The 17,098-nt window shown below is 46.2% G+C and overlaps 1 protein-coding gene across 14 annotated transcripts in view; it reads right to left on the bottom strand.

Annotated features, from left to right (window-relative positions):
* Nucleotides 1-17,098, bottom strand: part of TEAD1 (TEA domain transcription factor 1) — a 260,920-nt gene that overhangs the window by 162,217 nt on the left and 81,605 nt on the right. For all 14 annotated transcript variants that reach the window (XR_013442421.1, XM_078058394.1, XM_078058393.1 and 11 more), the window contains one exon: nt 15,090-15,345. Coding sequence is in view for 13 of the 14 variants with exons in the window: in XM_078058394.1 (XP_077914520.1) it covers nt 15,090-15,246 (157 nt within the window). In the remaining variant the exon portion in view is untranslated. The remainder of the gene's footprint in view (nt 1-15,089; nt 15,346-17,098) is intronic.

Below are 17,098 nucleotides of genomic sequence, written 5' to 3' on the forward strand. Positions count from 1 at the left end.
AGTTTACTTAGTTCATTGTTCCACTTAAGTGGATCATTCAGGATCAACAATGTCATCTTAGAATAATCTGTGGAAGTAACATTCAGACAGCTAAAACGAAATCCAGTCAATCTGAAAAAAAAGTAATGCACACATGTGTGCACACATACACACCATTTAGGGACACCTCAAATAAGCTTATAAACATATTGTATCAGGTATATACTGGGCGGGGGGGGGGGGGAATTGTCAAAGGCTAGCTTTCTAGGAGTATGTTTTACTACTGTTATAAAAATCAAATCAGGATGTGAGGAGGGTAGGTTCAGTCACCACAATAACCAAATCAGGCTCAGCAATCCTTTCTAACTACTGAATGTCCCATTTGGGCAGAATCACTGTGATATGGATATACAACTGTAAACTAAGAAAAAGCGTTCTCAGGGTCAACATGGGTCGAATAGAAAAACGCAGACATGGGGATGGGGTGCTATGGGTTCCACCCTAAGTTCTGCTTTGTCAGGAGGTTCCTCAAAATTGGAGGTCCTAATGGAAAGCCTCCTGGGCTCTGTGCCTCAGTTTCTTATCTATGAACTTCTAATTGTTGCCCTCATCATTTCATTAGAATGCTGGACATGTGACAACAGTGATAAGAATGCAGGAAGGAATGCCTTCTGGAGATGAAAGACGGAATTATTATTCCCAACAATTGTCACCAACTGAAACATTTTTGAGGGCTTCATGTGTACCAGGCACAACGCTCAAGGGCTAGAGAGGTAGACGTGCCAGTGACATGCACCTGCCCTCCAAGGAGACAGAGATGCAGGCACACGTATAAACACTGCGCCTGGAAAGGCTTTCACACGGGGTTAAATACCTTACTAAACACACACACACACACACCCGGAGAAGGAGCAGCTAGTTCTGCCTATGGAGATCAAGGAAGGGCTCAGAAAAGAGGGGAGTCTTTTTTATAGGGTCTTAGAAGAACCCGTAGGAGTTTACCAGGCAGAAAATAGGCTGAGGAGTATCCCAGCCACCAGGAAAGCACACTGTCCCCTTCTCGTCATGTGCTTGCAACCAGCCCTCTCTCCCACATGAGGCAGGCAATACAGGGACACTGCGGGCAGAGACCCGCAGGCCACTGTTCTGTCACAACTCGGAGGCCGCCGGAGAGCACGGGATAAGAGTCAGGCGCTGGAGCCAAACTGACAGGGGCTCAGACCCGAGATCCAGAAGTGACTAGCTGTGCAACCCTGGGCCATTCATTCACCTTCCCAGGCCTTGGTTTCCTCATCTGTCACAGGGCAATGATCATAGGAACTATTCATGAGATTTGTAATGAGGCTTCCATGAGTCGATGTGAAGGGTTTGCAACAGTCCCTGGCACACAGCTAGCCCTGGATAAATGTTCGGTACCGTTACTGTGAATTCCTGTTGCCACGTCTGCCCAGGGTCAGTCCGGGCCTCACACTAAAGACCCGTCCGTCTCAAAAGTCCCCTACCCCCGTGCAGGCAGTCATCCCGCCCAGCAATTTCCTTCACCTAACAACTGTTTGTGGCTGCTATCTCAGGACACATGGGCACTGAGAGAATGCCTCCTAAGACACATGGCTTAGGATCCCAGTAACCCAAATAGCATCTTCCATAATCGGGATCGGATCGCCACTGCATTCTGTGCGTTGCCGTGAGACAGCAAATACAAAGGCACATCGAAGTACGGGGACGGCAGGAACAGTTGAATAAACATGCAATCCGACACCTCACATCTGGCATGGCCTCGGCCCCAATACCTACTCACAGTCAAATATGTTTAAGGCTGTGGCTACTTTATAGGTACAAATGTCTTTATCAGGACATTAACGTGCACCGAACCTCTCTCAATAAAAGCAGTCATAAACAACCATCTCTTCTAAGCTGTCACGGAAGCTCCTGTGTTTGTAATAGAACCATTCATCTCAGAGACAGTTGCCAAAGCCCGTCTCAACACAACAGCGAGCCGGCCACACCGCCAAGGCAGATCCAGGGAAGAGGGCAGACCCAGAGTAACTGGGACCTTTCTAAAGGGCTGAAAAAAACTCGGCTTATTAACATATGTTAAATATTACCCCTGATGCGGCAAAGCTTTGGGGTGATCAATTACCTTTCCCCCAGAGCATTCTCTCATAAGGTAGCCTAAAAGTTCCTCTGGCCTTTGCAGAAGGAACAATGTCTATTGAAATTTTCAGCTAATGACCAATTTCACTGCCTGTGAAGAAAAGGCTGTAAGACTATTAAAAAAAAATTTTTTTTTAATAAATGGAATGTCCTCTGCAGCAGATTTCACTGTCACACCTTTCAGACTGTGCTCTAAAAAGCTAAGGAAAAGGGGAGTACAGTGATACAGAAAGAGGCTTTAACGAAATAATATCTCTATAGGCTTTGAAGAACAAATTTGATTTTATTATTTACCTAGATTTCAAGCATTTGAGAGAAGAGAAGGTGGGCAGACAGAATAATCTGCAGTTTATGCACAAAAGGTAAATATCAAGCAAATCAAACCAACGTGTTATTAATTCAAATGATTATATCAAATGAAAATTTATAGCACTCCATAGTCTCCAGAGTTATTTTCATAGTCTAAAAGCCACTTACCTCTGCCCAAAGGCAATGCAAGAACAAGACTATTTGCTAGAAATCTGTTATAAAAAATAACATGATCATCAAAAAAACATTTTTAAAAGAGAGCCCCCTCCCCCACCCCCGCCCCCCTCCAGCATAAAGTGTGGCCACTACTCTTGTCAAGTACAAGTTAAATGACGAACACCGGCTCGGCAGGGAATGCGGTGTGTTAAGTCCTGTTAATACTGGTGGGCCCCTCTGCTGTGAGCATGGAGATGTTACAAGAATGGGTAACACTTTCCTCTCTCTCTCCCATCGCCATTTTACCATGATCCATGACTGTCAGAATAATGCCACTGTTAGTCTGGACAGCTGACTGACAGATCCAACTGGCCAGGGCACCTGTTGAACTCCCAGACCCATGTCCTCAAGTCTATAATAAGAACACCCTGTCCCGCTTCCTGGCCCCAGCACCACCACTCTCTGACCACCTGTCCCCCCAAGACTGTTGCCCCGGGCACCCATCCGTGTTAGGAAGGGCTCAGTGGAACCAGCTTCCCTCCCAGCACCACCCTCCCACCCACCAAGACCCTGTAATGCCCACCCCCTCCCCCCCGCATCCCCAACTGAATCCCTAGTGAACAGCACACCAAAGTGGACCTAGGCAATACGGTTTGCTTCTAACTCTTGGTATTTTCCACATTTTCCTTTAATGAGTATTCCTTACTAAGAACCAGAAGAAAAAAATAAACTTGATATAATTATTTTTTCCTCCAATTCCAAAAGCAACATATGTTCACTATTAAACTCCATTAATACAGACATATATAATAGAAAAGGAGTGAGTCTCCAATAATCCGATCCCCTGTGGCAACCACTATTCCTATGTTGTAAATTCCTGCAGATTTTTTTCTATGATCCTGACCACACAATACATCTATATATTTAAATTTAGAGTTGGAACATTCTCTACGATAGCACCTTTACTAAAGAGATCAGCCAAACACAGTCATAATAATTATTAAAATGACCACCTTAAGCACTATCAATGGAGTGGGATACAACTGAAGGACAATGGTAAGAACTTTGAGACAAGCTCCAGAGTGAAAGGCAAGGCAAGAGCCACAGGAGTGAGAAACTGAAGCTCTAGAAGTGGAAGTCAGTGGGGGAAGATGAGACCACCAAAGTTCATCCAAGCCCACATCCCCTTGTAGGCTGGGGAGCACCACTGCTCTGGGGCTGCCCAGCCTTTGCACACAGGCTCCCATTGGTCCCCTCCCCCCACCCCCCACCCCCACATTGCGTGTAACTCTGATCCAGAGAAGTTTGCCCCAATCTCTCCTTTCTGACCCCTTCCCTGGCAGAAACCCTGAAGGGGGAGTGGGGGAGGGAGGGGGCACATGCAGCTGGATCAATCCCTCCTTTAACCAAAACCAAAACACCCCTCTACCTAAGCCAGGGAAACAATCCTGCATGACAGCTCCAAAATATTCTTTCCTACCTTTCCAACAGGCCCTAAGAGGGCTTAACCTCACAGAAGTATTATTTTTAGAATTCAGTTCAAAGCACTTTCTCATACATAACTGCATTTCTCTCAGCATTGTTGAAAGGTAGGGAGAAAGATGTTGATTTCCTCATCCCATTCTACAGATGATGGCAACAAAGCACAAAAGAGCTTGTACGGCTATACAAAGATACATCACAAATAGGTATAGTATGAGAACAGCCAAAGAAATTGGGAGGAGGGAGGTAGGAAACATTAGCATTTTCTTGTGACCCCAAATATTCCTTCTACCACCTGCTTTTTACTAGGTCCATACCATTCCATTCACATCCTTGGGGTCATGTCCTCAAAGAAATTCTCCCAATATCTGGTTACTTTGATACATTTATTTACAAATTCACACTTCACGACTGTGCACTTCCACATCCAAGTGATTAATGAAGCCAACGCTGACGAGGCTCACCATGTTTAACTTCCTCTTCTCCTATGGCCATCACCCACGCTTGTATCAGCTGACCACGTTTGTGGCCACACCTCGAAACTCATCACTTGAAATCTCTCCACGTCTAATCTCAGACACTGCCTCTCCCATGCATGACCACAGCCTCCTATCCTGCCTCCTCTCCTCACTCAGCAGAGCCTCTGGGCAGCACACATCATGATTTTGCCCCTCCAGCTTCACGTCGTCCCTTTCCCAACCTAGACTGGTACAAGCATGCTATCACTAGCACCTGGTGTCTCAAGTCCCAAGCTTTGACAACTGTCAAAATATGGATGAACAAACAGTCCTGGTGAAAAAAATGTATGTATCACAAAATCATGCCAATGGGCTTCCCAAAAAGTAACACTCTCTGCCTATACAAAAATTAATTCAAAATGGATTATAGACTTAAATGTAAAACATAAAACTATACACCTTTTTGAACAAAACATAGGAGAAAATCTTCAGGATCTAGAGCTAGGCAATGAGTTCTTAGACATGACATCAGAAGTACAATCTACAAAAGGGAAAATTAATAAAACTGGATCTTATCAAAATTAAAAACTTTTACTCTGTAGGATCCCATATGAAGAAAATGAAAAAAGCTACAGACCAGGAGCAAATATTTGCAAACCACACATCCAGCAAAGGACTTGTATCTAGAATAAAGAACTCCCAAAACTCAACAGTAAAAATATAAATAATCCAATTAGACAATGGACAAAGGACATGAACAGACAGTTCACCAGACAGAATATACAGATGGCCAATAAGCACAGGAAAAGATGTGCAACATCATTAGTCATCGGGGAAATGCAAATCAAAACCACACAAGATATCACCATACACCTATCAGAATGGCTAAAACCAACAACAGTGACAACACCAAATGCTGGTGATGACGCAGACAACCTCAATCACAGGCGAAAACATGAAATGGAAGACAGGTGACTAGTTTAAAAAGAAAAAAAAAAAAAAAAGCAGAAAGGCACAAGTACCACTCCTGGCCATTTTATCCCACAGAAATGACAACTCATGTTCACACAAAAACCTGTATATAAACGGTCACAGCAGCTTTATCTGTAATAAGCAAAAACTAGAACCAGTCCATATGCCCTTAAACAGACATACCACAGAATACACTCAACAATAAAAAAGGAACAAGCTATTGATAACATACCAACAACCCGGGTGAATCTCCAGAGAATTATGCCGAATGGAAAAAACCCATCCCAAAAGGTTATATCCAGTATGATTCCATTATGTAACATGTTTGAAATGGCAACATTTTAGAAATTGAAGACTAATTAATGGTTGTCAGGAATTAAAGTGGGGGGGGGGGGAGTAGGACAGAGTTGGGTGTGGTCATAAAAGGGCAACCCTAGATGGGGTGCCTGGGTGGCTCAGTCAGTTGAGCTCATCCAACTTGATTTCGGCTCAGGTCATGATCTTGGGGTCGTGAGATCAGGACCCACATCAGGCTCCATGCTGGGCGTGCAGCCTGCTTGGGATTCTCTCTCTCCCTCACCCTCAAGAAAGAAAGAAAGAAAGAGAGAGAGAGAGAAAAAAAGAAAAGAGAAGAGAAGAGAAGAGAAGAGAAGAGAAGAGAAAAGAAAAGAAAAGAAAAAAGAAAAAGGGCCACCCCAGGGATACTTGTGGTGTTTGGACTGTTCAGTATCCTCACTACGGTAGCAGATACACTCACCTACACACGTGATAACACTGTACAGAACTTCATACACATATATATATACCACACATACACAAGTACAAGTGGGAATGGGGAAATCTGAATAAGATCAACGGATTATATAATGAATTACATATCAACGTTAATATCCTGGTTGTGATAGGATATAATAGTTTTGTGAAATCTAACCATTGGGAGGAAATGGACAAAGTGTACAAAGGATCGCTGTATTATTTCCTACAATGGCACGTGAATTTACAATGATCTCAATACAAATTTCAATTAAAAAAAGAAAATAAGGCTCTCCAGGTTCTCTTGGGGCCACCTGCCAGTGCTGGGCCAAAATTTTTACTCACACCACCTCCCCCCACCCCCTGCCGGCATCTCTACTAAGCCTGCTCTACTTTTCAAGAGCCCACAGCCCACCTCAGCCCCCACGGCCTTACTCCCCATCTGGTCCTACAATGTGCCTCCAAGTAAGAGAAGCTCCACCCTCTTCAAAGTCGCTTCTGGGTTTTGTGTCATCAGATAGATCCTCACACCTCGTCAATTTTTCTCCTGTGCTAACCAACGGTCTCTCCCCTGTCCTAAGGGAAGTCTTCCTTTAACTGTTCGTGTCCTTCAAGATACCATCTCATGGCTACTCCTGTGTGTGGCCAAACCTCTCCAAAGACTGGGCCACAGTCATGCTCTGTCTTGGTAGAAAGGAAACATTAACTGAATAATGTAGTTTACTTCCTGTACCCAAACCTTGTAAAGGACAGTTTCAAATGTTAAGTCTCATTCTCTGCTCATTTCTTTCTTTCACTCACTCTAAAAATGTGCTCCTGTCCTCCCAGGCCCAGGCTGTGGCCTCCTAGCCCTCTGGCTCTCAAGCTGGCTGATCATCCAAATTACCCAGGGAGCTTTAGAAAATAGAGATTCCCAGACCGTACTCCCAGAGGTTCTGATTCAGTCGGTCTGAGTCAGTTTTTGTTTTCATTTCTTTTTAAGCTTCTCAAGTGCTTCTGCTGCTGCTGGTCAGGCTGGGGAACCACCGATGGGTCTCGCTTTTTCTTACAAAGGCAAGCTCTTCATTCTCCCACTGCTATAGGCACCTCATCTGAAATCCATGCCAGCTTCACAGTGACCCACAGTGAGCCTGTGCCTCACAGGCCATCCCCACCGCTCTCACCAGCTCCGGGGACCACTTTGCTGTTGGCGAGCCCCCACACAGCCTTGGTGGCCACCCGGTACCCTCAAGCACGTGACAAAACTCAACCTTTCATTCTTCCCCTCTCTACAAACCTGCTTCTCCTGTCTCCACTCCCCACGCTTCATCCTCCAGGCCCCCTGCAGCAGAACCCTGACACCACTCAACTCCTCCTTCTCTTTCACAAATCCCATCAGGTCAGCCAGTCCTGTTGGTTCCATGTCTGAAACTTCTCCGCCCAACACGCCAGTACCTGGTCCAGGCCTCTTCCTCTCCCCGCTGGGTTCCTGCAATAGTCATCTAACTTGTCTACACGCCTGCACAGCCAGCTTCGTAAGACACAGGCTGAGTCACATCATCTCTTCGGGAAAAACGTAATGGCTTCCCTTTGTCCTCAGAATGAGCACCAGACACCATGGCGTGACATTCAAGGTCCTCCATGATATAGAGGCGGCCCATGTTTCCAGGCTGGCCCACCATCACCCTCCTGGATACACCCTCGTTTCTCAGAGCACAAGAGCTGTGCCCTTTCAGGGCTCTGTGCCTCTATCACACTGTCCGCTTAGACCTAAATGCCCTTTCCTTCTCTCCCCATGGTAGCAAGTCTAGACCCAGTCTCCAGACATCACCTCGAGTTGTATGCAGCAATCCTACAACTACACGCAAGCATGCCTCTTCCTATGGAGAAGAGCCACAACTTTCTACAGATTCTCAAAGGGGTCTATAGTCCAAAGTAAGTAAAAAACAAACGTGAAGTGGCCTTTTCCCATTCCAAGTTAACTCAGAGAAGTCTGCCTCTCTGCCTCTGATTCTTTCATTCTCTTGCATTCTCAACTAGAGACCCGTGCATTTCCCAGTCATGAATGATCACACTTTCCATTGCCCTACCACTAAGCTCTGGATATCTCTAGTGCAGAATAGACTTCCTTCCATACCGGTATGTACAGCTGACCCTTGAACAACACAGAGGTTAGGGGCGCCGACCCCCTGCAGAGTCAAAAATTCAAGTATAATTTTTGACTTCCCAAAAACTTAATTCCTAGTAATAGCCTAATGTTGATGGGAAGCCTTACCAATAACAAACAGTCAATGAACACATATTTTGTACGTTACATGTACTGCATACTGCAGTCTTCCAGTAAAGTAAGCTGAAGTAAATTATTTTTTATTTTTTATTTATTTATTTTTGTTGTTGTTGTTTTTAATCTACTTTAATTATCTCAACTCGTTGGAGTGTTTTGTGTCCTTCTACTTAACGTGTGATTACGATTCAGTTGGGTTTACGGCTGCCATCTTTGATTCTTGTCTGATCTCAGTTTTCCTGCCAGTCTACCAGTGAGGACCGTGGGAGCCCGGCGGTAAAGTAAATTATTTTTTAAATCATAAGGAAGAGAAAATACATTTACGGTACTGTACTGTATTTATCTAAAAAAACCTGCATAGAAGTAGATCTGCACAGCTTGGATTTTAAACCCATGTTGTTCAAGGATCAACTGTAGGTAATTGCATAAACTGGCTTGGTTTCAGATTTGGTCAGCTCCACCACTTCTTTACTGTGTGACCTTGAGCAATTAACTTGACCTTGGGCCTTAGCTTCCTCAGCTATAAAAATGGGGATATTTGCAGGACCTATACCACTGGGCTGTCATGAGGAATAAACAAGACAACACATTCTAAAACAAAAAAGCCCACAGTCACTGGTCACATGGGTCGCTATGTTAAAGATTTTACATCTGCTGTCCCCATTCACAAAGCACAGTGCAGGCCCGCAATAAATGACTTCTGAATCCATGTCTTCTCTGAATCCCAGGGCTCATCCACTGCCGTGGTAAAGCAGTTAGAAAGCATAACGTGGTAATACTTCAACATTCTTTTCCTTTTTTTCTCTTATGACCAATTCTTGAGCCATCCTACTTTCTATCCAGATTGTACAAGGGCTCATACCTTGTGCATAAACCTTTGCACGCCCCCCACACATTAAACTCCCCGGTCAAAACGCTGATGATGCTGGCTTTGCTATTCTCACAGGAACCAAACTATTTCAAAACCCCCATTACTCATTTGTTCTGAGGAGTCCAGAATTAACCCTCATTCTACTACTGTGCCTACTGGGCAGAAATCCTTCCTACCTCTTGAACTAAAGTCTGCCAACACGAAAGCAAAAACCAGGGCTGCTGCTTTCTCAATCTAGGAAGACCATTAAATATGCAAACATCTTTCTCCTTTTTTCCCCTGCTTTCTCCCTTTTTTCTAGCCAGTGCCTCTAACAGTAGAGGCCCTCTAGGCTCAGGATTACTCACCGACCTTTCTTTGTTTTAACGACTTTTCTTTGTTTTGACCCATTATTCTGATATGCATATATTCAACAAACATTACTGATACCTTCTGTGTCAGGGTGGGATCCTTGCCTTACAGGGCTTCTAGTCTGTTCTAATGGCCCAGTTCTTTGTGCTTCACATTTGCAGCGAACTCACTTGAAATAATACCCTGAATCACTGGTCAGACAGAAAGAGGAAATCAAAGATGCCACATGATGTCCAGATGCAGAAAAACAAGTTCACCTCAGGCGCCACGCGTCACTTTTCCAAGTGGCCTGGAGATCCCATAGGGCTTGGATTTTATAGCCATTTCCACATCAGGGCCTCTGGGGCCTCCAGACATAGGCCACCTTCCTGGTCTTGAAAAGGGATGCTCCTCATTTTCCCAAGCAGTTCTCTAAGCCAGGAGGAGCCTGGGGACCACAGACTTCAGTCTCTGACTGACTAACCAATGCTCACTTGCGCCTGCCTGTGTGCGCCCATGCTGACATCCCCCGCCACCACCTCACTACAATGGCCCCCTTCCCTCTTCTGTCAGTGCTTCTAAGAAGTAGGCAGAGGGGCCATTCCAAGTCCACTGCTCCCCCAGCTGGCAGGGCTCAGGTCGGCAACTGGAGAGGACTGGCCCAGAGACGTCTTCCTTCTCAACCCGCCCCCCCCCCAAATTTATCCAGTCCTCACAGTTCTTCTCTCCAGGGCTAACCAGTAGGCCTGGCATCACAGCAAGAAAGGGGCCATCCCTGGAGCTGTCCCCAGGCAAGGACCTTGAAGACATTTGCTCATAAAAGGAGAAAACCATTGCCCAGCAATTGCTCTGGCCAGGCCGCCTGTAGGATCTCAGGGCACCAGAATCTTCCAGACAGCTTCCTGGCCACCAGCAGGGCCAGCCTTGTGATCTAGGATCCTCCCTGCTGCGTTATTTGAGAAGCTTTCTTCCTGCCAGCATTGGGCCAGGTGCCCTGGACGCTGGTGGCCAAGAACAGGCTTCAAAAGGCTAAGTGGAAGGTGACCATCTTCAAAGGGCCCTCCGACTTCCCAGAAAGCTCTGGCACATGGCCCTGACCCGAGGTCAGAGTTTCCTGCAAAGGAACTTGTGACGGCTCCATGAGGGCAGGGACCACGTCTGTCTGGTTCACTGGCGTATCCCCAACAGCCCCGAGCCCCGGGCTGGGATACAGGCGGTGCTCAATATTGATTCGTCATTAACATACAATGACCTCCACCAAGGAAGGAAGGAAGACATGTGGAAAGAGCCCAGCTTTGGGGGTCAGACCGACCCAGATTTGAACCCTTCCGGCTCTGCTCCTCATGTGCATCCTCATCTACACGGCGGGGATTAGAATACCCATCTCACAATGTTGTTGTGAGCAGTAGATGGCGATCATACATGAAGCCTGGAACCCAGGTCAGGGCAAGAGCACTCTCCGTTTTCAGTTCAGCTCTCACCCGAAGCCCGACACTGTGCCAGCGTGGTAGGGGGAATCCCAGAGCACAATTCATTTGTTTAACTCTTACAACCATCCCATGAAGTAGGATCTACTTAAATCCCTTTTGCGTTTGTGGAAAATAGAGGCACAAGGAGGAAAAGCAACTTGCCCAAAGTCTGGTATCTAGAAGTGGCAGGGCCAAGCCTCCTTGCGATTCCGAAGTCCAAAATTTTAGGGGCTACATTTCTGTCTTTAAAGCCATTAGTCAAGGCATGTTTGCACCTACCCCTACCCCTATATGATTATGGGAGATACTGGACCACACTGCTAGACCGGAGTTTTCAGCGGCAAAACGAAAAGGCATCCAGGCATCCCCGTGGTTCACGGCTTTGTTTTAAACTAATGGCCTGTTCCTATGAAATTCAATCTCAGGCAAGTTTGCTGATCAAAAACCTCTCTCCTCTCCTGTCCTCTTGCTATCTCCTCTCCAACTATCTACCAGAAAAAGAGACACACAGCTATGTAAAAGTAGGAAAAAGGAAAGGAAAGCAGAGAGTGAAAGAAAGAGCGTGAGCGTGAGTGTGCGCGCTCTCAGGAACAGAGAGGTCTCACTCTCCTAACTATCCCTAAGGACAGCTGCCCACACAGAAGGTCCCGGGGCCGAAGTAGTCTGTCCACATGGAGGCCAACCACATCAAGTCTCGGTGACCCCATGCACCCGAGCAGCAGAGAGAGAATTAAGCCATCTCTTCTAATGGCCCAAACCTCTTCATAAAGAGAGCTTTCCATTTTCCCCCTCTATAAGACTGCATTTGCCCTACTGCCAACCACAGAGGAAATGTCATTACCAAAATAAATCAGTGCTGCACTTGACCTTGCTTCTCAACTGGCTCAGGATTCGTGACATCACAATACACTCTACAAATGCTCAGAAATATCGGAAAACCGCCCCCTCACATCAAAAACACTTGGTATTTCACTAAAAGGCATTAAATTATTTTGATTTTACTCTATGGAATCTAAAATGCTTTCCAGGTTTTCACTTTCAAAATGCTGAAAAGAAAAAGTACGCTCATAGGACCTTAGGAAACTTCAACTCCTGGTCTGGTCTGGGTGCTGGTTCGTGGGTGGTAAGATGGGGAGCAGGCCAGAAGCCAGGGAACAGTAGGCTCTCACCCCACACTGCTCACTGACTCAGCTCCCAGGTGGTGGGGGCTTCCCCATGGAGGCTCCCAAGGCAAATTCCCGCCCCCCCAAAGTCACAGGCAGGTCATCGGCAGCTCCCAGGCATCTGGGGCAGTTCTCCTAAGGGCCTAGTCTTCAGCTCCCAAATCCCTGCTAACCACCATGTTTCCCTTTCAAATTAGCAGAAGCAGCACAACTCCTCCATGGTGGCCAAAGAGATGGGGTTAATGAGATAGGGTTGCGGGCAGTGTTCTCTCCCCAAGGCAGCTGCTTGGAGATGGCACAGTTTCAAGGGCCCTGCAGCAAATGCATTTCCTGCACACCCCCCTCCCCCAATCTGGACACACGACCATGCAGCTGTAATTCCTAATGCTGCTTGCTCAAAAGACCACCCCATCTTCAATCAGGTTGGTCATTAACACAGTAAGTCAATGGAATGCTGATTTAAGGGAAAAAAGAATTTGTATATTAAGAACAAGAGCTCTCAGGAAGCACTGGGAATCTGACTGTCACGGGTATTAAAGACATGCTCCCACAACCAGCACTGTGTCCGTCAACATACTCCTCACTCTTGCTGAGGTACAAGGCACAGAATCACAGCATCACAAAACGCACAGGTCCCGAGGACCCAAAGACATCAACTACTTGACTCTTTTTCTTCAGGGGAGAAAACAGAGACACAGGCCAAGGGGTAAGACTGTCCACTGGGGGTAAAGGACTCAAATCCCGAGCTTCTCAGTGATTTTTCCATATTTAGCCCAGTGCCTCTGACACCCAGTGACCAACAAGAGCTCTTACACACTTATTTCCACAAAAAATTATTTCTATGACGGTGTTACAGGCAGACGGGCTAAGCCTACCACGGCTGCTACATAAAAAGTAAAATCAACAGAGAAGACAACCAAACTGGAGTTGACAAAATTAACTTTTGCTTTGAATCGCTCTCAGCGTGAAACCTCACTCCTAAAGTGGAAGTGCCAGGATGAGAAATGAAGGGCGGGAGTCATCCCCAACCAGGATGTCCAACACCAGGCCGATATTTTAGATTACAATTTCTGGGCAAACAAATGGGAGTTGAACAAGATAGAGCAGCCTAAAGCCACCTTCACAGGTAGAAATGAAATCAGCTTCGAAGAAGGCTCAAAGATTAAAGTACTTTGCTCTGCATTTAAAATGGGGGACTGGGGGGGGGGGGTTGCATCTTTAGATACAAAGGTAAGACCTTGCAGGTCAATAACCAGGCTGGGGAAGGGTAGCCCAGCAAAGACAGACAGACACACACACACACACACACTCAGAGGCCCTGAAACTTTCTGCCCACAGCAGCTGACATGGTTCACCCTGAGTCCATTTCACGAATGGACACGAAGAAGCTTCTCTGGCTACAAAGGATCACATGGGAGCGTAAAACAAATGAAGGCTTGGGCTCTCTCTCCCCCGTGTGTGTGGCACTGACAGGCTAGAGACTCTGATGCTGCAGAAAGCAACATTTCCCTTGTTTCCATTACATCATCCAGGCTGGGGAAGGGGAGGGCGGGGACCACAGCTGGTAGCAGCTGCACCACCATCTGCTTTCTCCTTAGCTGCGTGCGCCAGTTTGAGCGGCAGTCTCCTACGGCCCCTGATAGAGGAGGCGCGGTATTAAAGGTACAACACCCTATTATGGAAAAGCTTTCAAATTATTTGGAAATAAATCACTTCCATGATAAGTTAACAACCCCAGGAAGGTTGCTGAGCCAGTTCTCTTTGAGTTTCGGTTATTTGTTTGCATCTCTTTAGACTCAGCTACAGTGCAAACTCTGTCAACTCAACGTGCCCAATTAGACAAGCAGAATGTACAAGCAACCACCTGCCATCTGCTTCCCAAAATGTAAGCAGCCAAAAAAGTACAGGTCTGCAGCTGGAAGCATTTACGGAAGGAGCAGGGAATAGTCAAACCTAGTACACAAGCCCCAGACTGGCAACAGCTACATGCTGCTGCCTTCGGCATCCCAAGCCATTCAGTTGACCAGTCTTGTCTTCTTGGGCACTCCTGAAGTTTCCTTTGAAACACACTGCTAGGCATCCCCTTGTAGAAGGGGAGACTGGTGAGAGCCTGGGGGTTAACCCCTTGGCCGGCCACTCAACTGCCAACGTGCAACAAAGCAGTAAAATGGTGGTTTGAAGGTCTGATCAAGCTACACACCCATCTCATCTGGCCGATACAGGGCTGTGTTTAAAAAACAAAGTGCTGGCTTTTAAAAATGAGTGATAAGCATCTATATTGCTACCTCTTCCTGGGGTGGGGGGTGGGGAGGGGAGAATCAAGAGATTTGTCAACACAAGGCCCCATTTCCATGTGGCACCAGTCAATTACCAGGAGCTACTGAGCGGCAGGCTTCCATGAGATTGGGCATGTGCTCTGAAGAACCATACCCCACCCGTGGGGGTCCGCATATGCCACTACAACTAAATCCCTACCTGGACCCTGAGAGCTTTTCTCTAATGCTGTTGAGTGTGTAGAAGAACAAGAAAACCCCAGAGAATGATTTCCCAATGGTCCTTTACGGACTCTTCTGGTTGGTTGAGATTTAGACCCTTGGATGGCCAACTAAAACTCTACAAAGATCATTCCACCCAATACAATGAATGGATCTCAGTAGAGGGCTAACTGCAATCACCCCTTATCATAAAAGCACATCGCAGCATCTCAAAGGAGCATTCCAGACCACTTACCATACATCTTGCCTTCGTCTGATAAGATGATTTTCCTCCTCCCGCATGGTGGGTAGATAGCCAAGGCTTCCTGAAAGCTCTGCTCAATGTCGGGGCTCCAGACTCCTTCTGCATCATTGTCAATTGGCTTATCCGCAGAGTCGCTCATTCTTTCCATGTTTTCGGCAGGGCTCTCACTGCCGCTCCAGCTGCTGGGCTCAATTTTGGCGGTTGGATTTTCCAAGCCGAAGCCTGGAGCCTTTTCAAGAAAATAAACCTAAGAGAGAAATGAAAAGATAGTATAAGGACAAGGTAATGACCAACAATACTGCTCTTCCTCGCTCTATTACCTATTCTTCAGGCACCAGCTTTGCTTGGAGAAGAACTCCTAGTGGAGAATACAGAATTTGGGGATCCAAGTGGCTTTTGTTCTTCACATATCGCGTTAAACACGCATACAGGTAGGCAGAAACTGGATAATCTTCACAGATGTGAGAATGGGGCTCCCTTCGAGTTGCAAGTTCACCGTGAATCCGGCAAAAACACTGACCAGATGCCTACAACCTACCAGGAGCACTTCGCTCACGGATAATCAAATGTCCACAGCAAAACAAGCTGTTTCAAAGAAAATAAAGTAAAACAATTGCTGTGGCAATTGGCACGATAACTTGAAAATGTCAAACCATCCCAGTATTTGTCACTGAGATCACTGAAATGCAAGACGGTGGCAGGCTGGAGGAAGGAGGAGATAATTTTGTTATCACAAATACTCATTCCACTAAAACAGCAATACCAGGGGCCCTGTATCTGCTCCTGGACAGCATTTTTCAGCAGGACTTCTGCCCTACACACTCAGGTCACTTTGCCACTCTCTGCTTCTAGACTATAACCTTGAAGCAGGGACCAAGCTGTCCCCACTCCTGCCTTCCCCGCACCAACTACAAGGGGCCAGCGCATTTGCAGAAATGTTTTACACCTACATGGGGCACTTCATCCGGGAGCCTACTTGGAATTTCTGATCACATGAAAACCATAGGGAGTCTTTCATTTATTTTTCTGTAGCACTGAAGATTACAGAACCAAAAGAAATTTTTCTCAAAGATTTATTCGCCTTAAATTATGCATGTAACCTATGGTCATAATGGGATAAGCTTTCCAAACAAATGTCAAACTGGCACAAACACCAATGTGAAAATGATCTAATCCAGTACCCCCTGCTGTCTGCACACTAACATATCAATATTCCTTTGTTGAAAAGGCATCAGATCATTAATTCAAAGGCTTCCCCAAAAAGGGAGAAGGAATGCTCCTGGGGATGGATCGAAGAGGGGAGGCCCCGGGCTTGAGTGGGGAAGCAGTCACCTGAGAGCAAGCAACCTGTCTTCTCTCTCCTTCTCTCTCCCAGCTGCCGCCCTTCCACCTGCCCTCCCCCAGCTGTGTATATCAACAGATCCCAGGTGCAGAAACTCAGGGGCCCATGAACGTTACACAATTAATGGTGTAACTAGTGGGTGCTTTTGGCTTCGTACCCTGGCAGCTTTTGGGATCTAGCAGCACCTGGATAAAAGAAACCCTCAGGTTGTCTGCTTTTAAATGCTGCCATGGATCCATCATTCAAAGAACTTGTCAGCAAAATATTTACTACTTCTTACCAACACATGCACATTAACACAGGACTCTACAAACTACCCAATGTTGAGAGGTATCAATTATGCCACAAGAAAAGGTTTCGTGATTGACCTGCAGATGAACTCCACAATGCCTCCAGTGTGGGTCTTTTGAATTCTCAAATTATTACATTTCTTTTTTTTGTGGGCATTTTGGAGGCTCACAAAAATTCAAGCTGAACTGTACCATTCTACCCTAAAGTCTGTTCCGCCTCCAAAGCAGTTTATTGGCAAAAGTATGAGAAGATGAGCAAACGCTCTGAGGTAGTGACTAATCCACCTTGTCCCTCTCTACCTGACCCAAAAACAGAACAAAACAAAACAAATGGCACACACAAAAGCCCAGGCCTGTCCCTGAGCTCT

Source organism: Halichoerus grypus, chromosome 11 (genome assembly GCF_964656455.1).
Source record: "Halichoerus grypus chromosome 11, mHalGry1.hap1.1, whole genome shotgun sequence".
Lineage (NCBI taxonomy): Eukaryota > Metazoa > Chordata > Mammalia > Carnivora > Phocidae > Halichoerus > Halichoerus grypus.